Raw genomic sequence first — 26,044 nt, 5'->3', positions numbered from 1 at the left:
TCACATCACCCCAGTTTTACAGTCCCTCCACTGGCTCCTGGTAGAATTTAGAATACAGTTTGAAGTTTTAGTGCTGACCTATAGAGCTCTTAAACACCAGGCTCCAAGCTATTTATCTGAGCTTTTATCCCCACACACCACTTCACGGAACCTCTGATCCACATCTGAAAACCTCCTGGCTGTTCCTCGAACCAGACTAAAAACCAAAGGGGACAGGGCCTGTCAGTCTATTGACCCCAGACTTTGGAACAGTTTGCCTTCAAATCTCCATCTCTTGAAATCTGTAGAGGTCTTCAAAAAACATCTTAAAACTCACCTTTTCATCCAGGCTTTCCCCCACTAAATATTCTAAAAGATGGCTTTGTTCTTGTTCACACCTTGACTTTGTTTTTACTCCAGATTTTGGTTACTGTTGTCACTGCTAGTTTTTATGATGTTTTTATTGGTTTGAGGTATTTGCCCTTATTTTACTCATGTTGTACAGGGCTTTGTGATTTATATCTGTGAAAAGCGCTATATAAATAAACTTTACTTACTTACTTACTCCGAGGCTGGGACTTTCTGTGGTTCTTACGGAACTAATGTGACGTCGGCGCTTAGTGAGCTACGCCCCTTGCTTGATTTCTGCATCTTTTCTGTTCCGAATCATGTTTGTTTATTTAGAAACAGACGGGACAACATTCCGGATACTCCTGCTGCCGCTAGCACACCTTGCCAAAACTGAACAGGTAAATAAAACAGTCTTACCCCCAAATTCCACTACCTCCGCTCCGCTCCAACACGAACGCCGGAGCAAAATCGGTCCCGTTGTAGTCAATCAGCAATTCCACTACTGCGGCCGTGCTCCGGCAGTGCGCCGCCCTCTGTTCAGGCGTCCGGCAAAAATAGAATCGATCCTATTTTTGCCGGACGCCGGCGCACCTCTGCAGTCAATGGACAGGAATCACAACCGCCCAACAGGAAAAGGAGCAAGCACAACTTCTGTTTTTCACAATAAATCGATAAACAAAAGGCGTTTTTTGTTTCATATGCACAGGTTTAACAACTTTTAACAACTATCAATGGCGGCTGAACTTTAAATGCACAAAAGTAAGCCATAAATACAGTTTCCACTATCAAAGTAGTCACACTTGGTTGATCCAAACACTGCTGATCTCTCAACACAAATGATGGGCAGATTAAACAGTTCATTTCGATGCTTCTCCCACACAACCGGTGTTTGGATCTAACTTCCGTGTTTATTGCTCGGACTGTATCGCAAGATCTCGAAAATCCCGCGCATGCTTGTTTGCCCACCTCAGGTCTCCGCACCGGAGCGGAGCCGTTGTAGAGCAGGTACCAGTAAAAATTGAGTTCGGAAGCGAGCGGCTGTGGAAGGCGGGGGCGGAGCGGAGGTAGTGGAATTTGGGGGTTAAGGTGTTAGAAAGTGTTTTGTTTCTTCTCTTGATATGACGGAAGGAAATTGTGCATTTTGGGATTAAATCACAGAGTGAAAGCCGCCGAGAGCGAGCATGCTTGTACCAAATCAATATGTAGTCAATTCGCTTTCTTTCGGTTAATTCCTACTTTGTTCTAGATGGTCGTACGTGTGAACCATGCGCACGAGCACATTCAGTGCAAACACACACATGCAGTTAAATGTCTTAAATTAAATTGTGTGCATTAATCTTATAGTACAAGCAGTAGAGTTGTTGTCATCTGTAATATGTTTTAATGGTGGGATGGTTTGATTAATGTGTGATAGGCTGGCCGATCAACTGGTTGAGACGCCAACCAGTCCTGCTACATTTACATAGTCCAAAGAACTGGGTGTGAGCGTAGCCTCTGTGTGGCCCTCCACATACGGCCCCTTGAACACCCAGATGGTCTGTTACACATACGTCTCTGGTTCTGATAAAGCGGCCAAGCAGTCAACAATATTTACATACAAACAGTCCCAAGTCAATATATATGTCTGTGGTCCCAAGAACTGGGTGTGAGTGTAGCCTCTTTGTGGCCTACCCACGACATGATGAACACGGGCTTCAAAAACTCTGGACATCTCCTGTGATTAAGATTCATCATATATTTCCCCCCAGTTTCAGCTGAGTCTCATTTAGTAACAAAACATGATTGTAAACTCTCTCTCAAGTCAAGTTTATTACATAGCCCATTTCATACACAAAACGGTAGCCCAATGTGCTTCACATAGTTAAAACAATCACAAGTGAAATGAAAAAGTTAAAATGTCACATCATGTTGTGTAAAATAAAATAAAAGAATATTGACACAGAACATAGTACACAAAAATAAAAGCATATTAAGTACAATTATTGGTAGCACTTTCTTTAACAGTCCTGTAATTACTTAGTACTTACATGGTAATTACTTAGTAAGTTAGTGTATTGTTGTTTCTGAGTTCTTAAATTGTTATTACCATGTAACTCAAGTTCAATTATAGTTTTTATTTTTATTAATCATTCCTAGTAATACTGCTTTACACAATAACTACACTTTATTACAACTACTCACTTTAATTACACAATGATACACAATAAAACAGTACAGAATAGGTATGCATAAAAATACATATAAAATAAATTCAACACAGTACAGATAAAGACCTAATAGAGCACAGATGCAAGGATAGGTTAATAGAAGGCATCATGAAAAAGTTTAGTTTTTAATCTGGATTTAAAAATGGAAATGGTGGGAGAGGTCTTAATGTCTATTGGAAGACAGTTCCAGAGACGAACCGCATAGCAGCTAAAGGCAGCCTCTCCGTGCTTGGTGCGGGCTCTGGGTTGTACCAGTTGGGATTTATCTGCTGACTTAAGTGATTTTGAAGGGTGATACGTTTCAAACATCTCTGCTCTATACAGAGGTCATTGGCCATTTAATGATCTAAAAGTAAGTAAAAGGTCTTTGAAATAAATCCTGTAAGTTACTGAAAGCCAATGTAAATATTTTAAGATTGGTATGACAGGGGTGGACATTAACTTCAAAACCAACCGGCCAGCCGGGCCGGTAACTCTGAAAATTTACCGGCCCCGCCAAGAATCTACCGGCCCCGCTGGTCAGCTGCCAAAACGAGTCAAAATAACAACTGAATCGTTTTAAATGTAATAAACCTTTATTTTGTACACATTCACAAACATAATAACGTATTCAAGTTTGAATTTGTTTGTTCCCTCAACAAAACTCGATTTTGTCGTCACAGACTTCTGGCACATAACGCAGTACATCACCAACTCCGCTTCGCTGTACTCGAGCCATTGGCTGTGTTCGAGATGAGCCAGTTCTGCGCAGATTAGACCAGCAGTGATCGGCGAGCAGCGCATGCCGGTTAGATTTGTGTCCGACTTGACCCCGACTTGCTCTGACGTCATGCATACGTAGGCAACGATAACCTCGTGAGATCAAGGCGGCCGCAGATTTTGGAGCAAGGCGCTGCAGTTGTTCTCTACCGGCTGCAAAACCTAGGGGATGACGGGAAACGCCTGGCTCTCACTTGATCTAAGATCTGATTGGTTCATATTTTGATCCAAACATCCGGTGGTAGAACATGAAATGTTAGTTGGTCACATGTATTCTGTAAATCATGTTATGTTGATGATGACAACTATATAGGCCATAAAGAGAAATGTATTTTGTTTTCTTTTGTCACCTTTCCTATGAGCACACTAAACCTACAGCTGATAACCTTTACTTATTATTAGTCATTTTTCATATAGAATATATGACATCCACAAGCACGTGAGGATGTGTTTCAGCTGCTAACAGGCACCAGAATTAAAATTGAAAATTGAACAAGTGTGAATGCTAACGCGATATCTTCAGCCATCGTCACCCCCGAGCTACACATGTAGGGAAATCTGTCCGACTTACGCCGGGGACACACCGGCCCCTGAAGCGCCGCGAAAATGGGACCGCCTTCATTCGGCACCCTTGTTAAGCTATTCTATAGACCACATGGGCCGCTGAAGCGTCGCGAATCGCCTTGCGCCGGCGCTTCAGCCCGCGCCGTGCAGCGATCATTTCGGCTTCTGCTCTTTTTTTTGCGAGCCGCGGGTGAATAGCGTCAATTCTGGCAGGAAGTCAAACCTAGACATAAGAGGAAGGCCGGGAAATTTAACAAAAGAAAGCATTTCAAAATAAAATTCCGCAGTAAAATGTTTTCGACACTGCAGAAAAACCACACAAACACACACACACACATCAAACTTGTGTGTGTGTGTGACCACGTGAAGGGGTAAGTGATTTTGGGTGTCTTTTTACCGGAGCAAACAGGACAGAGAGGCAGAAAGTCTGAGGCAAGCAGTTAAGATGGATGACTTTAAATTAATTATGGAAGTTGAGAAACACAAGGACACATAAAGAGCTGTAAAACCCCCGAAAAACATGGTTATTTAAGTACCCATTTCAGAAGAAACTGTTAGGATACAGCTGCAGAACTGGAGCGGGTTCCAAGAGATTCAACTGGCAGAAACAACTGGTTCACACCATAGGTTCACACACACACACACACACACACACACACACACACACACACACACACGTAGAGGAAAAGAGCTGAGAAAAGGCAGAGGGGAAATGGAGGACACCAAGTAGTTAAAAGAAAAACTACAGCTGAGCCGAGGCGCGCCTCGACTGGGGTGCGTCTGATCTGAACTGAGGAGCGGCGAGCAGCGGCCGAATTTCGTGAGCGATTCGCTTCTCGGCGCTTCCGCGGCCGGTGTGTCCCCGGCGTTAAACGCCGGCTTTGCTCAACTCGAACACGGCCATTCTCTGCGCCTCCCGTCTTCTTTAAACCGCCAAGAATCATTCCACCTACGCACACGCTTCTCTGCTTCATACCGTTTCGAACTGTCTCGCTTCTCCTCAACAGTTTTAAAGCGTTTTCCCAGAGATTTCATCAAGAAATCCAAACCCTATGGTGGCGCGATCTTCTTGCATGCTTGTGTGTTTCTAGCGTGGTTCCACTTCATCTTTAATAGTTCACGTGACTACAACTAGAATCATGCAGTACGTGCGTGAATCGTACAAGTGCAGTACGTGGCTAGAGGAGCGCAGGTTCACGCGCGCAAAACGAAAACGGCGGCTTCCTACAGGGCGGGGCCATGATGTAGGTGAAAGCCGGTGTGTAAATGACAAACAAGGCTTGGGCGCCACCCGGGCGGTAAGTCGTCAAGTATTTACCGCACGACGAGAAAAATTAGCGCCATTGGCGCTCGGGCGCTTTAACGGTCCACCCCTGTATGATGTGATCATTTCTTTTGGTTGTGGTCTCTTGCTCTCTGTCTCTCTGCTCTGTGTAACGCACAGCCTTCAGACCTGCGGAGAAAAAACCTAAAACATGCAGAAAAGAAGATAAACCTCCAACCTTAATATTATCAGCAATGAACGCAGCAAAACTTAACTTTCAAGACAAAAAAAAAAACATAAAAATTATTCAATAAATCAGGAGAGCAGGAACAAATCTTATTTCTGATTTTACATTTCTTACTTCAATTCAAACTATTTAGACTTTTGTGTTTTCATCATATTTAGCCTTTATTTTATATAAAATATCATCAGCTTTACAGGTTAGCTGTTCCTGTGTGCTTAAAAACTTATGTTACTAACCTTCTAAAAAAATACCAAATCATTCACATGAAGTAGATTTGTTATTCACTATCTGAAAGTATCTGATTAGTTAAAAAAAACTAAATATGTTTTGTTCAATTTGGTTTTCAGAATGTCACTAGTTTACTTATACTTTTAAAAAATATATATACTGATGTACTGAAATACAGAGAAATCAACTTGTGAGTACAATGCATGTTAATATAGTAAGTATAACATGTTTAACATAAGCACGTTCACACATGGAAAGTATCAATGTAAATAAATTATATGGCAGTAACTCTGCTGTACTTTCATTGTGTAAAAGTAGCTCACGGGCCAAAAAAGGTTGGAGACCCCTGCAATAGATCATTCAGCCCTAGTGGAAGCTTAGATGATTGTTTAAAGTTTTCTTACAGCGAAATCTTTGTCCACAGAGCTCACAAGCAAAATGCTTCTGTCCTTTAAGGACTCTTTTGTGACCATTTAAATTGATCTTTTGGGTAAATCTTTTCCACCGAACTCACAGGCGAAAAGCCTGTGTGGACTCTCATCTGTCTGTTTAAATGTGTCTTTCGGCTAAATCTTTTTCCACAGAGGCTTTTCTCCTGTGTGGACTTTCATGTGTGTGTTTAAAATATGTTTATGGCTAAATCTTTGTCCACAGAGCTCACAGGCAAAAGGCTTTTCTCCTGTGTGGACTCTCATGTGTGTGTTTAAATTTCCCTTTTCACTAAATCTATTCCCACAGAGCTCGCAAGCAAAAGGCTTCTCTCCTGTGTGGACTTTCATGTGTGTGTTTAAATTTCCCTTTTCACTAAATCTATTCTCACAGAGCTCGCAAGCAAAAGGCTTTTCTCCTGTGTGGACTTTCATGTGTCTCTTTAAAGTTGTCTTTTGGCTAAATCTTTTTCCACATAGCTCACAGGCAAAAGGCTTCTCTCCTGTGTGGACTTTCATGTGTGTGTTTAAACTAGGTTTATGCCTAAATCTTTTTCCACAGAGCTCACAGGTGAAAGGCTTCTCTCCTGTGTGGATTTTCATGTGTGTGTTTAAAATATGTTTCTGGCTAAATCTTTGTCCACAGAGCTCACAGGCAAAAGGCTTTTCTCCTGTGTGGACTCTCATGTGTGTGTTTAAATTTCCCTTTTCACTAAATCTATTCCCACAGAGCTCGCAAACAAAAGGCTTTTCTCCTGTGTGGACTTTCATATGTGTGTTTAAACTATGTATTTGTCTAAATCTATTCCCACAGAACTCGCAAGCAAAACGCTTTTCTCCTGTGTGGATTTTCATGTGTTTGTTTAATCCATGTTTTTGTCTTAATCTGTATCCACAGAGCTCACAGGCAAAAGGCTTCTGTCCTGTGTGTACTCTCATGTGATCGTTTAAATGTGCCTTTTTGGTACATCTGTATCCACAGAGCTCACAGGCAAAAGGCTTCTCTCCTGTGTGGACTTTCAAGTGTGTGTTTAAATTTCCCTTTTCACTAAATCTATTCCCACACAGCTCGCAAGCAAAGGGCTTCTGTCCTGTGTGGACATTCATATGATGGGTTAAACTGGACTTTTGGCTAAATTTTTTCCCACAGTCATCACAACTAAATGATTTCAGTTGTTTCTGGACTTTTCTGCATGAGCCTCCATGTTGCTTCTCTTTCACACATTTTGCATTAACCGAACACTTTACTGCTGAATGACTTGTCACTCTCACATGTTTCTGAAGAGACCACTTGTGGAGGAACCGTATACCACACACAGGGCATCTAAATGATTTGTTGACGGTCTTAATATCTGACTCCGAAGACTTGTTCTCGTTACAGCCATGGTCTCCGTTTCCAGTTTCAGGCCCAGAGTCTGAACGCTCAGAGTCTAGATTGACATCATCTTCATCTTCTCCACTAACTTCAATATCTGAAGAATCAGATGTCTTTTCATTAGGGTCCAGATCTAGGTTCTTGATAGTTTCTGCTCCTCCACCAACTTTTGCCGTCATCTGCCCAGCCAAGCTGCTGGTTGGGACACCTCCGTCTTTCATTGGATGGTTGTGGAAATGTAAGAGCAGAGGTTTCTCATCTGTCTCCTCTCTCTTCCTTGACTCTGCAGTGAACCAAGCAGAAATATATAAAATAAAAATATTCAGTAAAAAGAGAAGACAAAATACCTAGGGGTGTTTTTGTAATCAGTAATATACATAACCAATGTTGGTAAACACATTACTATTTATGGTAATGCATGACTTTTACAAATAACTATGAATCTAATGAGTTGCTTTTACATCCAGACATCACTATGCGATTGGTAGAAGGAAAAAAAAACGCTATCTGCATATTCTGATTAACGCCTCTCAAAGCCGGTCAAACCAGCCGTCCGTCGCTGCTACTGTGGAGCCTAGAGATACTGTTTGGGAAAAATGTATGTTTATTAATTCTTGACCATGGACTCAATCAACTGAATGTAATATGTATTGCTCTATGCCTCTCTGCATGCCCACTAGTTCAGAACCACAAGCTGGGACATATGGCAGTAGAATTCCAGATAAAGAGCTAGGAGCAAGGCCATTTAAACATTTGTAGGCCAGAATCAAAATCTTAAATTGAACACAGAACTGAACTGGGATCCAATGCAGAGAGGCAACAACTGGAGTGATATCATCAAATCCACAAGTGCCTGTCAAAAGACGAGCTGCAGCATAGCAATACATCCATGATCAACACCCAAGTAAAGACTATTGCAGTAGTCTAAACAAAAAGCATTAAATGCATTAATAAGCTCATCAAAATGATTTCCCATCAAAAGGACTTATAAAGATTCTTTAGGTGAAAAAACCATACTTGAACCACATTATTGACTTGAACATCAAATTTAAACTGAGAATCAATCTTAACACCCAAATTAGACACAACATCCTTTGCATCATATGAGACTGAGTAACTACAGGAGCACCACTTGGTGCAAACACAATCAACTCAGTCTTAGACTCATTAATCTAGAGAAAATTACAACCCATCCACAATCATTAACCTCACGAAGACAACTCGGAGCTAAATCCTTAGCTTTAAAAGGAGCATAGACCTGACAGTCATCAGCATAAAGATGAAAGTCAAGTTCATATTTCCTGAAGATGGCTCCAAGAGGGAGCAAATATAATTGAAAAGCAGAGGACCAAGTACAGAGCCCTATGGGACCCTACATTTCAGGGGAGCATCACCAACATCAGTATATTTGTAAATATCATTGAACACTCTCACAAGCACAGTTTCAGTACTATGCTTTGTTCTAAAAGCTGACTGAAAAACTTCTAAAATTTGTTACTACCTAAATGGTCTGACAATTGCTTAAAAATGACTTTCTCAAGAACCTTAGGAAGAAATAGCAGCGTAGAAATAGGTCGATGATTGGATAATACCAAGACATAAAGACCGGGTTTCTTAAGAAGGGGTTTGATTACAGCTCTTTTCAGACTCTTTGGAACTTCCCCACACTGCAGAGTAGTTGATTACATTATGAACCATATTTGAAATAGCTGGCCAAACATTCTTAACAATAGAGGATGGAATGATGTCGAAAGCAGAGCTGGATAGTTTCATCCTTCCAACAATTTCATACAACATATCTGGGGATACAGAGTCAAAAGAATTCAAAGTAGTTGAATCAAAACAGATATCTTCATCAATAGAACAAAATTGCTGGGGAATTTGAGCTTGAATAGTTTCAGTTTTGCCTATAAATTATGTCAGAAACCTCTCAGCAGTAGTCGAAGAGGCTTTAAGTCCACCTGCACACGAAAGATTTAAAATCTCATCTACGGTAGAAAATAGTACTCTTGGGTTATGCTCATTAGTAGGGATGTCCCATTCTGATATAGATATCGGAAATAGGTCCGATTTCTACCAAAAAACCTGTATCGGATTATATCGGACTGCATTAAAAATGTCCGATATAAGCAGTCTGTTCCGTGTAAATTCCGTTCCAGGTATTCTATCCAGCAGCGTCCAGATCCAGCACGCAAAGCCCACATTACGTGATCAGAACGTGTCTGCTAGGGAAATAGCAAGGAACCAGAGACATGTCGGCTGTGTGGCAGTATTTTTCATTGAAGCATGAAAAAGACAGTGTTGCTCAGTGCAACACTTGTCATGGAGAAGTTTCCCATTGTGGGACAGACCCAGGGAAATTTAATACATCAAACCTCATTGCGCATTTGAAGAAGCATCACACAAAGCTGCATGAGGATTTTCACAAGACCACGGAGACGAAGAAACAATTCCCTGGCTTTAAACAACAAACGCTGCCTGAAACCTTTAGCCTAGTGAACTAGACCAAATTCTTGCTTTGCAAGGAATGGTCTAGGCATGCTCCATTGGAACCTCAGCAGCTCCTACCAGGACTCTGGCTAGCCAATCACAGCTCTCAAGAGGGGTTTCAAACACATAAAGAGCTGTGACTGGATCTGCCACATCGTCATCAACATCCTCGCTATTTGCCTCAGACTCCGAATGTGAGTCTCCGTCCACTTCCTCTGCTTCCAGTTCAAAAAACAGCCGTACTATCTGAACTGCCTGGTGGACATCTATCCTTCTCATCATCCTTTATTAAAGCCCAATAAAAGCCTACCAAACTGCAGCGACAATATATCTGTCTGTATCGCTCCAAAATATGAAGTTTACCGTCAATATCTGTATAATTGTTTGTTGTTACTCCGTTCGCGCCACTCCTTTCCCCGCGAAGCGGCTCCTTTTTGCACACATCTCGTTACTCGTGCAGCCCTCCTCTCTCTCTCAGCTACATAATGATGCTTTTCATCAACTGAATATGTGAGATTTCCACCAACAGCAAAAGGATCTCATGTTTTTGTGGGTTTTTTTATGTTCACAAGCACATTCCCTCTCACGGATTACTAAACTGCTGTTTTGACAAGTTATCAGATTGTCTAAAAATAGGTCGTTTTGAAGTATAACTCAGCTTTTACGTTGCCTATTAACAAAATGTAAAAACTGGGGTGTAGTTTATAATCTCCTTTTTAAAGCTGAATTGAAACCAAAACTCAGGGAGGCGGAGTCTTGCTGCTACAGCTTCCCAAATCAGACCTGTTCAAAAGACGCGGAACGTGTCAGTGGACCCCAGAGGGTTAATAAAACACAATTCAAATCACACTATTTTCTTAGGCCTATTAATAACACACATATGATTTTGTTCACGTGGAAAGTTTATGTGGTTAAATCCACCAACTACCGGTAAACACATTCTGAACTTCAACACAGCGCACCAGTGCTTAATGCGACGCTGCGAGCAGCTGCGACCCAAAAAGTACCAGAACCGCTCACAGCGCATGCACAATCATGCATCAACACTGCTCGCCCGCTATTTCCCTAATAACACACGCTGTTCGTTTTTATTTCTACACGTATTTTACTCACAAAGATTGTCAAGAAAGTGTGCTTGTCGTGTTCATGTCAAATTAAACTGATCACAAAACACAGATCTACTTTATTTCGTTTCACTCATCCAACCCCCATGAATCCCTGTGTGTCCTCCTGCAGCACTCCCGGTGTACGCCCGGCTTTAGTAGGAGGGAGACCCGCGATTATAGCTTTGTCGCGCATCTCATTGAAAATGAATGGAGGAGAGGCGAAGTTGCCTCCCGTGTGTCGAGCCCATTAGAAGAGCACGAGCCGTCAGCGCACACAATGAGGAAGTGCACGTGCCCTCTAAACCAGGTCTGAACCAGGACTAGACCAGTAAAGTGAAGCATGCTTTTGGCTGTTTATAATTTTCACAATGTCTGGTTTGCACTGATATGTTCCGAGTCCCGAGCCCGCACAGATGTTTTACCGGTACGTTTTACCGTGCCCACGCCCACACACTATAACCCGGTGCGCCTTTTGTATGTGTTAAATACCAAAAAGACACCTGTAACTGAAGCTTCGTCCTATAACACGGTGCGCCCTATGGTCGTGAAAATACAGTACTTTTGGCAGACTGTGAAATTGAAACGTTGGACACAGAACTTGTAGCAGTTAATAGTCAATGAACAGTAATATGTTTTTGTCTTTTGTGCCCTCCTACTAGTAAAAATATCTGAAGTGACCTTGAATTAGTATTTTGCACTTTAAAAACATGTTTTTGTTTATTTATTGACTTAAAATATTTTCAGGGTCAAATGTATTATTCTTCAATTCATTTGTTATACATTATCATCAAAGTTCACATTCATGCAGCCAATGGTTAATAAATATTTGGTCTGTCGTTTTGTTTTTTCACTTAATGTCTGGCTTTTCTTTGTTCAAAGGCAGATTAGGCAGTTTTGCTTGTTTTAGCACTCCCTGGTGTCCGTTTTTAATTCTCTCAACAGTGAAGTGAAGTGAAACTTTTCTCCTCGCTGTCTATTTGTCTTTTCAACACCTTAATCTAACAGCTGAATTGTCTCCCAGCCTTTCTTTGTGACTACAAGCTCAATTTTTTTCAAGTACCAACAGAGCGGTCCGCCAGGCTGCAAGTTGCAAATACGGTATTGTGGCCATAGAGGGCTATAGGGTCTAATAGCTCTTTTCCATCGCCTGGTCTGGAACGGTCAGGTCTGGGCATTATGGACAGGTATGGGTCTAGAAGTTTTCTGGCAAGCATTTCTATTGCATTCCAGGCTCCAGTTACTAGGCAGGGTAGCGTAATGCGTCACATGCAATGTGTGCCTTAACGTCATACAGCGCGACGAGAACGCGCCAAAACACAACAACAATGGAGTCCAGTGAGCAGCGCGTTCTTTCTGTTCTTGGTGTTTGGTATATTCTTTACACCCACATCACGATAACGTTTAGAGCTATGCTGTGCGCATCGAGGAGGAGGGCAGCTGAAAGGTGACAACGCTTTCTGAAATTAATATCGGACACGAGGCATAACTTTCTACTGTTTAGACAAAGACGGAGGCGCCAGGTGGTAAGTAACTTCTAAAGCTGTAATATGTCATTATAATCTCTGAGGGGGTGTCTAAGGCAACTACCAAAAAAGACAAACTAAAAAAAGCACCAAAATCAAATGGTTTGGTTGTATATTGATTGTTTTCTAAGACATGCTAAACATGGAAGGCCAACAACCAACTATGCAGGTTTCAAACAGCTTCTGCACACATGGTGATGCTAGTCAACACGAGGGCCTGAATCCATCACTCTTTACTTCCTGGGCATGTCACAGATAAGTTGTGCAGCTTTGTTGAAATTATTATAATTAATTATATTGATGATTACAAGCAATACCACATTTGTGCATTTAATAAAGTGAACAAAACATAGCCTGTCACTGGTAGCTCCATAAAGAACAGCTGTTATTTTAACCTTGAACAAATTATATTTATGTGAACTTTTTGTCTATAACCATACTGTTTCAATCTTTTTCACTGCACTATTGTTTTTACTTTTACTGTGTTATGACTGTTTGAATTTTTTTTTAGTTGGCTCTTTTGAATCAGCGACGGCAACCAACTGTGTGGGCCTTCAGCCGTGCCAGTGCCTTCTGGAATGTGACCATGCCAAACTTCACTCCGTCAGATTGGATAGCTCATTTCAGAATGTCAGAAGAGACATTTTCATATCTTTGTTCCAAGCTCCGTCCAGCCATGCAGAAGATGAACACCAACGTCAGAGCCTGCGTGCCACTCAGGAAGAGTTGCAATTGCACTGTGGAAGCTTGCAACTAACAGTGAATACAGGAGCATCTGGCTTCTTTTTGGTGTAAGCACGACCTCTGTGTGCTGCTGTGTGCAGGACTTCTGTAAGGCTGTCTGTAAAATCTTGCCTGCCGAGGTTATGCTTTTCCAACTCTGCAAAAGCTACAGGAAATGGCTGACTATTTTGAGACCAGGTGGGGGGTTCCTTAGTGTGTGGGTAACATCGATGGTTCCCATATCCCAATAATAGCACCACAGGAATTCCACACAGACTATTTCAATAGGAAAGGTTGGCATTCCATAATCCTCCAGGGCATTGTGGATGGCAGAGGCATGTTCTGGAATGTTAATGCAGGTCAGCCAGGTAGCTTACATGATCCCCATGTGCTGCGATTGTCCACATTTTGGGACTTGGTTGCTCATGGACAACTGCACCCGACTAGCACCAAGAACATTGAGGGAATAAATGTAGGCTTTTATGTGCTCGGGGACTCTGCCTATCCTCTACAGAACTGGCTCCTAAAACCATTTTCAGATAACGGTCGTCTCACTGCAGAACAACAGGCGTACAACAGGAAAACATCCAGAGCCAGAGTTGTGGTCGAAAATGCATTTGGGAGGCTTAAGGGTAGGTGGCGATGTCTTCTGAAGAGAAACGACAGTGATGTAGCGCTTCTTAAATACACGGTGCTGACCTGTTGTGTGCTTTACAATATCTGTGAGAGCCATGGGGAGGAATATGTAGAATGTGACGCACCTGCTGATGAACCAGTGGTTGCAAATATGCAGGAAGTTGCAGAGGAGGGCAGTGATGTGCGTGAAGCTCTGATGCGACACTTCAACCGCTGACCTCAATTTGTTTTGTCTTTCCATTTACTTTGTTTATTGTTTTGACACTTTTAACTGTTGGAAACCTGTAGTTTGAACTGAAATGTTTGTTTTATTTTCAGAACTTAATAAAGTACACTATTTTACTCAAATATTGGTATTTTAAAAACTAAAGGGAAAAAATGTAAATAAACAACATAATTACAAACTGTTGCACCTTTCCATTTTAACATGTATTTAAGGTGGGCTGTAATGTAATCTACATTTATTATGTAAATTTAAATTTGCGAGGTAAATTGTTGCCAATACAATTCATGCACACCTTGTTTTTCTTTGAAATTTTATTGATAAAAAGAACAAACGTGGGATTAAAAAACTACAGGACAAATACACAACCCCTTACTGCCTGGGTGGTGGCAGGAAGTCAGAGGAGCTGCCCATTATTTGTGCGACCAGTCCAAGAACAGCATTTAGGGCACCCAAATGTTCAAAATATTGCTCTGCGATCTGTAATTCATGTTGCCTTGCTGCTGCAGTGTCTTGTTGCATCCAGTTAACCTGCTCCCGGCTTATGCCTTCCATTCTGTCCATCTGCCTGCCATCTGCGATCTGCAACTCATCAAATATCATCTGAGTGCGTGCTTCCAATCGCCGTCTTCGGTCACCTGGAAACAACAACACTGGCAATTACATTTGTGTTTATATGGATAACAAAATGTCAGTTGTCCTGTGAACTTGTCAATTTTGTTTATGCACAAAGCAATTTTTAGAATGGTCAGACACTACCTGTGCGTCGACGACATGGTAGATGTTCCTCTCGAATGGTAGTGGACAGAGGTGATGGTGGCACAGAATGTCCTGGAGTGCTACTTGAGGAAGTGGATGGTTCCTCTGAAGAGGGAGTGTTTTCAGCTTCAGATGTGTCTGAAAAACACACATCAAAAAATAAATCAGTAAGAAAACATCACAAAGTAAATCAGGAAGAAAAGCACAATATTTTTACAGTAAAAGAGCATATAGGCATATAGTAAACTTAATAATACTACCATGAGTTAAGGCCATTTTGTCATTTGGAATGTGCCCACTAGATGGCAGTAATTTGCTAGTGATGTACAGATTAATAGCAATTTTATGTTATATTCTTATTCATTCGAAAAATATATACTTGTGATAAGTCCACTCTAGGCTAAAAACACTGCTGGCGTGACTTTTGGGATCTTTATAATATTAGATCAGCTCGCTGCTCCTCACTGTGGGTGCTCAGCTGTATAAAACAATGAGATGCTAACGTGAAAGGCTAACTGATTTTGTCACGTTTTAAACAATGAGATGCTAACAAGAAAGGCAAACTCCACTCCAGCCTCATGTACGCAACAAGGACATGCTAAACATGAAAGGCTTATATTACGAACAGCGTGTTAAAAAACACGAGGGAATGCTAAATGAAGGTTAACATAAACACGAGGGGATGCTAAGGCTAGTTAACACAAGGGGGTAAATCCTCTCTTTACTTGCTGGGCATTTCTTAAATAGGTGCTGCTACTATTCAGTGTTTTTGGTGCTGCAGTTAATGGCCTGCAGAGCTAAAAAGACAACAAAGGAAATGCTTACCAACAGGGTTTACGAGTGACTCCAGGATACTGGTCGCCGAGTCCAGGCCTGCTTCGCTGCCTAGGTTTGACGGTCTGCATCCATAAATAGCATCCACCACATCGTACCACTTCCATGTACTTCGCCCATTCCCACTACGGTCGTTGCTGTCCTTAACTTTTCTGTAGTGGGCTTTTATTTTTTTCAGCTTCGCACGACACTGTTCGGAGGTGCGCTGGAATCCTTCAGCTGCCATGTGCTGAGAAACTTCTTTAAAGACTTTCTCATTTCTTATCATCCCATCCAGCTCGGCCTGAATGTTGCTATCTCCGATGATGGTGAGGAACGTTTGAAGCTCCGCATTGGGCCAAAAGCCATTATTTGCAGGCATTTTCGCGCACAAGGAGTACAGCCAAACACAATCACTGGAACACTGTTAGCTCTTTTCCATCACCTGGGATTGTCGCGGGTAGTTACGTAATTTCTCCCCCAATCAACCCTAGACCTTTTACGCTGTGGCTCCGCCCAGACCAAAAATCTCTGGACCCACATCAGAAGGGGTTCCGCTCTGGTCCGGTCCGGGTAGGTTTCCTGGAATGGTTCAACACTCGAAACAAAATATTTAGCGACCCGATCCTTCGCATTCCATGCCAGTTTGGCCGGTGAAAAATGCCTATTAGTGACATTTCATTAACCCTGTAAAGGATCATTTTAGCACCTACTGGCTCAAGAAACTGATCTAAAAATATGCAAAAGTTGCAAAGTATTCCTGTAAGGAATGTGTTTCCTGATATATCCTTTCATACGAAATAGGTAAAAGTATGTATGATTCAGGCTGATATCGTATCGAATTGATATCGGTATTGGCTGAAACTGAAGGCTGCAATATCGGTATCACATCGGAAGAGAACAGCGCTGTATCGGGACATCCCTACTTATTACAGCTAATAATATCAGATAAAAAAGTGGATTTAGCCATTTTTACAGCCATTTGATAGGAACACCATGCAGACCTCATGTCTTCAAATGAGGGCTGTGACCTAGAAAGCCTTCTTTGCAAGTGGCATCAGATGAGAACAATTAGGCCAGCTTTCTGCAGTCACCTGGAAGGTTTCTCAAACCACATGGGCCGTATTGGGGTAGAGCTATGTGCGCCAATACAAGAAGTCCAACTCCACCGGCAGTCTGTCCGTACCGACGTCGCAGACCCCCTGGATCGCACCGGGAACCTTCACCACAAGGGTCTGTAGTCTCTGCCTAACTGGCACGGATGGGTTTTTTGAATTATTGATAGTTTGTTAAACCGTACAGTCAGACTGATTTTACAACCCAGACATCACTAGTTTCTAGGTTTCTTACCAGCCACCGTATCATCTGCTGAAGTTGCCGACGGCACATGCGCGCTTTGTTGTTTACAACCAAAACTTTGTTGTTCTTCATAAGGTTTTGCTACGTAACATCTAAGCTTACATCCCATCATCTCATTCATTGTCTGTTATCTTGTTTCAACCATCATTCATCATAATTTGTTCCGTGTCATCAGTAGTAGAAATATAGTATTAAATAGATTTTTATAAACTATATTTTTGCTGGAAAAAAACGGCTGGCAAAAAGTTTCAGTCATTCATCCACCAGTACCTGTGTCCATGCTGTCCAGGTTGCGGTGGTGAAGAACACACGATGAATCAGTCCCAGCTGATGGATGATCCTGAAGTGGTAGCAGGTTTTCTTTAGCCGTGTTTAGCTAGCAGCTGCAATAGAAACAAAGCAGGAGAGCTGATTAAGATGCTGCTTCAGAACAACGCAGGAGATTAAAGATCCAACGCTTTGGTTCTGATCAGCTGAGGACAGATCCAGTCTGGAAAAGAGGACCTCTGGTCACCAGAGTTCACAGAGTTCTCTTCTGTTCTTCCAGCTACTGACTAAATTGAAGATGGATGCTCTACAAAAATACTAACAATGGTTTCTCCTGTTTAGTTCTGTCTGGTGGCTCACTAAAAGTCAAATCCAGCATGGCAGCATCTCATGGAGCCAACAACAGTGTTTCCCTTACATAGGCGTAGCCGTGGCGGCTGAAATCCCAGTGCCATGCCTACAAGATCCAAGTTTTATTGTTTGTTTGTTTTTTTTGCTCCGTTACCCAAAGAAGCAGCGGGAACTACTCTGTTGTTGCTTGTGATCACAGCCGGCAGGCAGCAAGGAGGAGGAGGCAGGGCAGGGTGGTTACAGCTAGGGATGAGCTGGATACTCATTTCATATTATCTCGGTGGATTTACCGTGGCTGCGGTGTAGGCGTGGTGACCCTTACCAGCCACCGTATCATCTGCTGAAGTTGCCGGCGGCACATGCGCGCTTTGTTGTTTACAACCAAAACTTTCTTGAAGCTAAAGCTGAAATAATGGCCAGAGGAGGAGGCGGCAGCGCTCAGGAGGACATTTATTATCCCTCAAAGAAGACAAAGTCGGAAGTACGGGCATCTTTTGGATATTTGAAGAATGCCGAGGGACAGTTGATAGAAGACGGTGTTAGGTAATTTAGATTTATCCCATATTACCTTAAAAGGACGACACACACAGAGAGAGAAAGATTATTTGTAGGTAATTTAGATTTATCCCATATTACCTTAAAACCTTTTACTCATATTACCCTGAGTCCCCAAAACATGGAGAGTTAACGCAGAGAAACCTCCTCCGAGGCTTCCCCACGTCACTCCCAAGTCTCCTCAGTTTCCCAGGGGCTTTATTCACAGCAAAGGATGGGGGAGAAGGCGGGGCCTTCTCAGGTTACAGAGTTACAGAGGTTTCAATTGCAATCAACCTCCTTGCTCAACCTTTCATGAACAACAACAGTTGGCAAAAACAGAGATTCATGCAGTGTCAATAACACAAAATTGGCATCTTTTAGGCCTCAAAAAGGTACAATTATAAAAATACCCAACATTCCCTCCTGATGTGACTTTTTGAGCAAGAAAAGATTAAACCAATAAAACACATTATTCTGAAATTAGGACACACCTTACCAACCTGGAATTTAAAATGACCAATTAATCAATAAGATTTCAGTTCAACATTAAACCAGACATCAAACCCAATTTTATCCTGCATTCCTAGCTTTATTAATTTATCCCCCCTGACTGCTTCCTTTGAGTAATAATAAAAATAAAATACATTATTCTGTCAACAAAACCCAGAGCAAGAGTTAAGACCTGGAATTAGGAATGAATAAACTAGACACCAAAACCTACATAATAATCTTGAGCTCCTAGCTTTATTAAGGTAACCCACATCATTTGTCATCAAACACTTGTGGATCTTCTGCTCCACATCCGTCGTTACCTCCTGTGCTGCAATCGATCGCTTATAGGACTGAACAGGTGTCACAGGTTCTGTATTTTCCGAGGCTGGCTGGCCTGCGGTTCTGGTTCCCTCCTGAACTTGGTGTTTGACCCCCGCACCTCATCTCCAGTCCAGGTGTGATGCACTGCAGTGGGTCTTGGTCACTGACTGTGTGCTCAGCTCTAGCATCGTCCTGCAGGCCGGAGGAACTTGTTGTTGCATGATGGAGATGCCACCTGGCTGTTGTTGACATCATTTTGGGAACCTCTGAGCTGACTTAGCGTTACATCAGCTCAGTTCCTTCTCCATCTTAGACTGCAGGTCAGTAGTCTCCACCTCCTCGTGAACTGTCACAGCTGCTGCACAGGGGAATTCAGACTCCCCCTGCTGGTGATGGCCGGGCGACCTTCCCCTTCCGAAGTCTTTACGTCTCCACTTTCCTCCTGAGCGAGCCATTCCTGCATTCGGAAAGCACAGAAGCTGGTTGTTGGGAGGTGAGATCAATGGGGCACAAAGGTTCTTGTGTCCGACCCGTGTCCTTTGATGTTTTCTACAGGAACCAATGCAGGTCAGCCACTGATCTTTATCACCTGTTAATCGAGTTGCCACCATCACAGCAGGACACAAATCAAGGAGTCTCCCAGTCTGTCAGTTAGCTGCACACAGCACATGAAGGTGTACTCATAACACTTGTGTTATTTTCCTGAGGTCAATGGGCTCATAGTTCCTTGTTTTCAGGGTGCGCTCAGGTCTTCTTCCTGTTAATCAAGTTTCATTAGTACTTCACAAAGTGAAAAATGAATCCAATAATCTTACGGTAGGGGCAGCCACTGAAGGATGACCCCCAACAATTTTCCCCAATAAACAACATCTTATTATTAAGCAAAATTGATGTCTGGTTAAAATTGGTAAGGTTTGCCTTACCTTATCACAAATGAAATAAAACACATACAAATTCTTTAAAACTAGCTTGTCTCAAAAGGAGTTTAATCAAAGAGATTCTATCACACTATTACACTAAAGCAGAGCTAAACCAATCACGTCACAGAGGCTTCAAAGAGGTTATTCACAAAAGAGTGCCACGGAGTCTTAGGAAGACACACCCAGAAGTTTACACAATTTTTTCAGCTGACCGGTAACTTAATCAACATTCTTTAGAATCAGCTGAACGGGGTAACTTAATCAACAAATGTTGTTGGACCTTCATCTTGTCTCAGGAAATGATCACAGAGGCCATTCTTCACCACTCTAAATTGTGATCAAAGAAGATCGATGACCTTTCGTTTAAACAAATACTTATCATTGTCTAGCCTTGATTAGATGCTCAGGAAACTTTTGCATTCAGGCAGGAGGCATTCTAATTTAAATGTCAATAATGGCTGTGGAGAATCAGCCCATCTCCAACTTTTCTACAGGAGAGTGTTTAGGGTAATCAAAGGTTAAAACACCACTTTAGCTTCTTACACATTTACAAGGATCTAAGCAATCAATTTGTCAATTAAACTTTATAATCTAAACAGAAAATAAATGATGGAATAATAGCTCAAATGTTGAAATAATTACAAAACAGCCTTACTGTTGAGCAAAATAAAATACTATGATTAGCATTTATGGTCTGCAGGGGCTGAGTTGATATTTACATTTAAAAGATCTGAACACCCTCCTGAGTCAACTGTGTAAGGTCTGCTTATGACAGGAACACCAAGTTTAACATGATTTAGTCATATGATAATAATCCAGAACATGGTGACACTAGCTTACATCTATCAGACTAGAAAATTTAAACAATAGGTCTCATAAATTACAATGTTAAAATTAAACCACGTCTACTTAATTAGTTCTAGAGGAAACAATAAACCAGGTCGAAACATTTAGTTTGGGGTTGTTTTAAACTATCTATATAGAACTTTCTAAAGTTTGTATTTTTAATAATGTTCTTTTCAAATTCTGTAACTTGGGGTCAAATCCATCAATAAAAGATTAGGGGAACTATGGCATGCTCTGTAAAAAAGGGTATTTAATTATTTTCACAGGGATCTAGTTTACTTTGAGGGGCAATCGCATGAATCACCTCCACCCTATTAGTTTTAATGCAGATAAGGGCATATGTCAAAATAACTTCTTCAGATAACGTCAGCAGCCACTAAAGCAACTGTTTTCTACACACACTCTTTCATGAGCTTTTTGCCCATTTCTAGTTAGACTCGTCTCATGAAGACAGACATCAGAGAGATTTAAATGATGACAAACATTGCTTTGTAATGCTCAATTATGCAGTTTTGAACATAAACAGGTACCGCACAAACCAGTTTAATAAACATACCCGGGTAATTTGTCATCAAATGAACCCTTCCTGTCTGGATAAAAAGTATTTTGAACATTAAGAATTTAGAAATTGAATATAAAACAAAAAAACCTCCTCTCTTTCTGCCTTCTTTAACTCTTACTTTTCTCCACCTGTCCGCTTTTTCCTTCTTTCTGCTAACCTCTCATTTCTTTCCTTATCTGATTTGTTGGTGGGCTGCAGCCTTATCAAACCATCCCCCTGTCTCATCAAGCCAAATCGTCACTATCTTTAACCGTTCCTCCTTAATCAATTTCTTTTTGTCAGTTGCTGCCATTAACTTTAACTTTTGTAAATGCTGACTAAATCACTCCACTGCTGATTTCTTAAGGTCCCATTAGCTTTGTATTTTTCCCTTTCCCACCAGTCATAACTACGCTGTCTCTTCACTTCCTACCCTTTGTTTCACACACACACTCACAGCTTCACGTAAACCCATACACACACACACCAGACCGGTCCAACATCCAGAACTTTAGTCATACTTTTTCATACATGCACAGAACGGAACAGAACAGACAGACAGACAGAGCCGACAGAACTGCAGCTACACAATCACACTTAGAACAGAACCTGCAGGTTTCATACACAGAGACACAATGAGATGAATCTCAGGCTGCACAACACAAAATGGGACGCAGCCCAGCCTACAAAACCACAAACACACAAACGAACGACAAGGGTGAATTATGAACGGTTTTGAGTCTTTTTAGCCAATTATAACGATGATTAATTTTCTGCACCATGAAATATTTAAAAAACATATGGTTGTCCTGCACAGAACTTGTTTTAATGTCCAATTATAACAGTCTGCGTAGAAGCTAAACCCCAGTGTGATTTCAGCAGTGGTTTGCACATTCAACCAAATTACAACCCACCTATCCGTTGTGGGGGTATTCACATTACAACCCTTCTCTAGTTTTTTACCTCTCTTTAGTTCTATCTCTCAATTTAATATTGCTATCCGCTTTAATCTGGCTGCACATCGCTTCCTATCGCAGTGCTGCAAGCAGGCAAGTTACCATCATCTATCCACGTCAGCGTACATCTCACGTACCTATTTGATACAGCAAACAAACACGTTGGGTCGCGAAGCCAACATGTCCTGTTGTATAACTCAACGTACTTCAAAGTAAACAGCGTTAAACAGAATCGGTCCCCTCCCCACTATCGGCAGCTGCAAAAGGAGTGTGTGCCTGTGCCAACGGCTGGCCGCTTTAACGCAGCGCTGGTTATTTTGAGGTAAACCTAGCAGGCTTTGGTCCAGCGACTCTCAGTTCTAGTCCTCATGCCGGGGCAAGAAACGTCTTTCGTGCGAGAATGGCAAATACTCCACATGCATGAAACACACTGTCAACCGATTGATAGGAAAAAGGTGCAATTGAATCAGATACTCACTCCCTCTGCGTGGCGTCCTGAGCACAACACAAAATGGGACTCAGCCCCATGACACCAGAAAAATCACAACACACATAACACAGACCGGAAATTTAGACCAATTTGAGATCTTTAAGCCAAATAACGGTGATTAATTTTAGTGTAAGCACCATAAAATATTTAAACAATTCCCTGCGGCAGTGTGATTTTAGCAACAACCTCTCCAATCGACACCAGCACTTTTGCTGCGTGTATTCACCATCCGCGTCTGCTTTAATGCAGCGCTGGTTTAGCAACAGTTTTAGGTTTATTTGAACATTCACCTGTAATTACTACCCACAGCTTTGCGGGACGCCCTGTGCGCGCAGACACAAGACTTATTAAAACCTCCTAAACTCAAGGCCAGGACTACAGCCACGGTTCACGTATTCAGTGTTACCTCTACGGTTCACAAGTGCAACCCCTAGCTGGACACGAAAATGTCTTGTCGTGTGTGAATGCCTTGTCACCACACTCAGCTTAAAAACACACTGCCAGCGGTTGAGGAAAAAGGTGCAAATTAATTTAGGTACTCACACGGCGTGCTATTCAGCTGGCCGGACTGTGAAGCGATCTCCCACCGAGACTCTGCTCTCCGGAGCTGTTTTCACCAGAGCTGATCCATCGTCTCCCTTACCAAAAACAGGCTCAAAACGATTTTAGCCAAACAATCTCACACGTCTTTTTCCGGTCATCAACCAAACTTTCTCACACACTCAAGAGGTTCACACACACACACGGCTGCAATCGGCCCACCTCAATCAACTTAAACCACACTGCCAGTGGTTAAAGAAACAGACGCAAATTAATGAATTAACTTAATGAATTAACTTACTCTCCTCCGCGTGGAACTTTCGTCCTGAGTTTGGGAAGGCGAGAGCTTAAATGGGAATCTACCTGCAAGGCTAAAAGACTGGCCGGTGAAACATTTTTAGTTTCCCAGGAGTGGCGCCTGCACAGCTCCCCGAAGACAGCTTCCCACTGACGGCTCTGCCTCCCCGTACGGGCCACCATTTGATAGGTAATTTTAGATTCATCCCATATTACCTTAAAATGACGACACACACAGAGAGAGAAAGATTATTTGTAGGTAATTTAGATTCATCCCATATTACCTTAAAAGGACGACACAGAGAGAGAGAGAGAGAGATTATTTGTAATGTCTATGAATCGTCATGTGAGAGCTGGACTCAACCAAACCCCTCCATGGAGCTAACCAGCCCCCCTCTGTTCCAGCCTCAAAGCCTTCACCTTACCAGCTCTGCATACCCGCATTCTCCATCAGGAGAACAGAATGTTAGGTAATATTTAATCTCCATAACCCTGAAACCTGAAATAAACACATATGACATCAAGGAAGACATTTTACCCTGAGTCCCCAAAACATGGAGAGTTAACGCAGAGAAACCTCCTCCGAGGCTTCCCCACGTCACTCCCAAGTCTCCTCAGTTTCCCAGGGGCTTTATTCACAAATGGATGGGGGAGAAGGCGGGGCCTTCTCAGGTTACAGAGTTACAAAGGTTTCAATTGCAATCAACCTCCTTGCTCAACCTTTCATGAACAACAACAGTTGGCAAAAACAGAGATTCATGCAGTGTCAATAACACAAAATTGGCATCTTTTAGGCCTCAAAAAAGTACAATTATAAAAATACCCAACAGACGGCTATCCTGTTTGCAGCACGTGCAGAAAGAATGTCTGTGAAAGGCAGCAATGCTTCAAATCTCATGACACATCTGCGTGACCATCACCCACAACTCGCAACGAGTCGCTAAATAAAGCAGCCGCTACCTGCATATAAACCGTGTCGCGGACACCCCCATGCTGAAATGACGCTATGCATTACGGGGCTCCCAGGGGCAGATAAGAGTTGGTCTCTCTCCGAGAATAATTATGAATTTAACAATGATTACTGCCTGATGACATTTTCCCAAATCTGCAAAGCTCACTGGAAGGACACAAACCGAGGACAATATTTTCCTGATATAGGGTTTATTACTCAAGTAAGGGTAAAAAAGTATCTGATTAGAAGGCTACTTGAGTACTGAGTATCATCTGATCTAATACAGGTGCTGGCCAGTAAATTAGAATATCATCAAAAGGTTGAAAATATTTCAGTAATTCCATTCAAAACGTGAAACTTGTACATTATATTCATGCAATGCACACAGACCAATGTATTTCCAATGTTCATTACATTTAAATTTGATATTCATAAGTGACAACTAATGAAAACTCCAAATTTGGTATCTCAAAAAATTAGAATATTCTGAAAAGGCTGAATATAGAAGACACCTGCTGCCACTCTAATCAGCTGATTTACTCAAAACACCTGCAAAGGCCTTTAAAAGGTCCCTCAGTCTTGTTTTGAAGGCACCACAATCATGGGGAAGACTTCTGACTTAACAGCTGTCCAAAAGACAATCATTGACACCTTGCACAAGGAGGGCAAGACACAAAAGGTGATTGCTAAAGAAGCTGGCTGTTCGCAGAGCTCTGTGTCCAAGCACATTAACAGACAGGCGAAGGGACGGAAAAAATGTGGTAGAAAAAAGTGTACAAGCTCTAGGGATAACCGCACCCTGCAGAGAATTGTGACGACAAACCCATTCAAAAATGTGGGGGAGATCCACAAAGAGTGGACTGCAGCTGGAGTCAGCGCTTCAAGAACCACCACGAGGAGACTCATGAAAGACATGGGATTCAGGTGTCGCATTCCGTGTGTCAAGCCACTCTTGAACAAGAAACAGCGCAAGAAGCGTCTCGCCTGGGCCAAGGACAAAAAGGACTGGACTGATGCTGAGTGGTCCAAAGTTATGTTTTCTGATGAAAGAAAGTTCTGCATTTCCTTTGGAAATCAAGGACCCAGAGTCTGGAGGAAGAGCGGAGAAGCACAGAATCCACGTTGCATGAGGTCCAGTGTAAAGTTTCCACCGTCAGTGATGGTGTGGGGTGCCATGTCATCTGCCGGTGTTGGCCCACTCTGTTTCCTGAGGTCCAGGGTCAATGCAGCCGTCTACCAGGAAGTTTTAGAGCACTTCATGCTTCCTGCTGCTGACCAACTTTATGGGGATGCAGACTTCACCTTTCAACAGGACTTGGCACCTGCACACAGTGCCAAAACCACCAGCACCTGGTTCAAGGACCATGGTATCCCTGTCCTTGATTGGCCAGCAAACTCGCCTGACCTTAACCCCATAGAAAATCTATGGGGTATTGTGAAGCGGAGGATGCAATACGCTAGACCCAACAATGCAGAGGAGCTGAAGACGACTATCAGAGCAAC

The 26,044-nt window shown here is 42.2% G+C and overlaps 1 protein-coding gene across 1 annotated transcript; it reads right to left on the bottom strand.

Moving 5' to 3' along the window:
* Positions 1 to 2,112: 2,112 nt before the first annotated feature.
* On the bottom strand, positions 2,113 to 23,279 carry LOC107374406 (gastrula zinc finger protein XlCGF57.1). The gene is given in 4 exon segments (XM_054732769.2): positions 2,113 to 6,180; positions 6,182 to 7,682; positions 17,302 to 17,414; positions 18,286 to 23,279. Coding segments are annotated over 3 exon segments (1,644 nt in total). The 5' UTR covers positions 17,312 to 17,414; positions 18,286 to 23,279; the 3' UTR covers positions 2,113 to 6,047.
* Between the last annotated feature and the right edge of the window lie 2,765 nt (positions 23,280 to 26,044).

This window comes from Nothobranchius furzeri, chromosome 4 (genome assembly GCF_043380555.1).
Source record: "Nothobranchius furzeri strain GRZ-AD chromosome 4, NfurGRZ-RIMD1, whole genome shotgun sequence".
NCBI lineage: Eukaryota > Metazoa > Chordata > Actinopteri > Cyprinodontiformes > Nothobranchiidae > Nothobranchius > Nothobranchius furzeri.
Note: the sequence above shows the minus strand (reverse complement) of the source record. Positions and strands in the feature narration are given on the sequence as shown.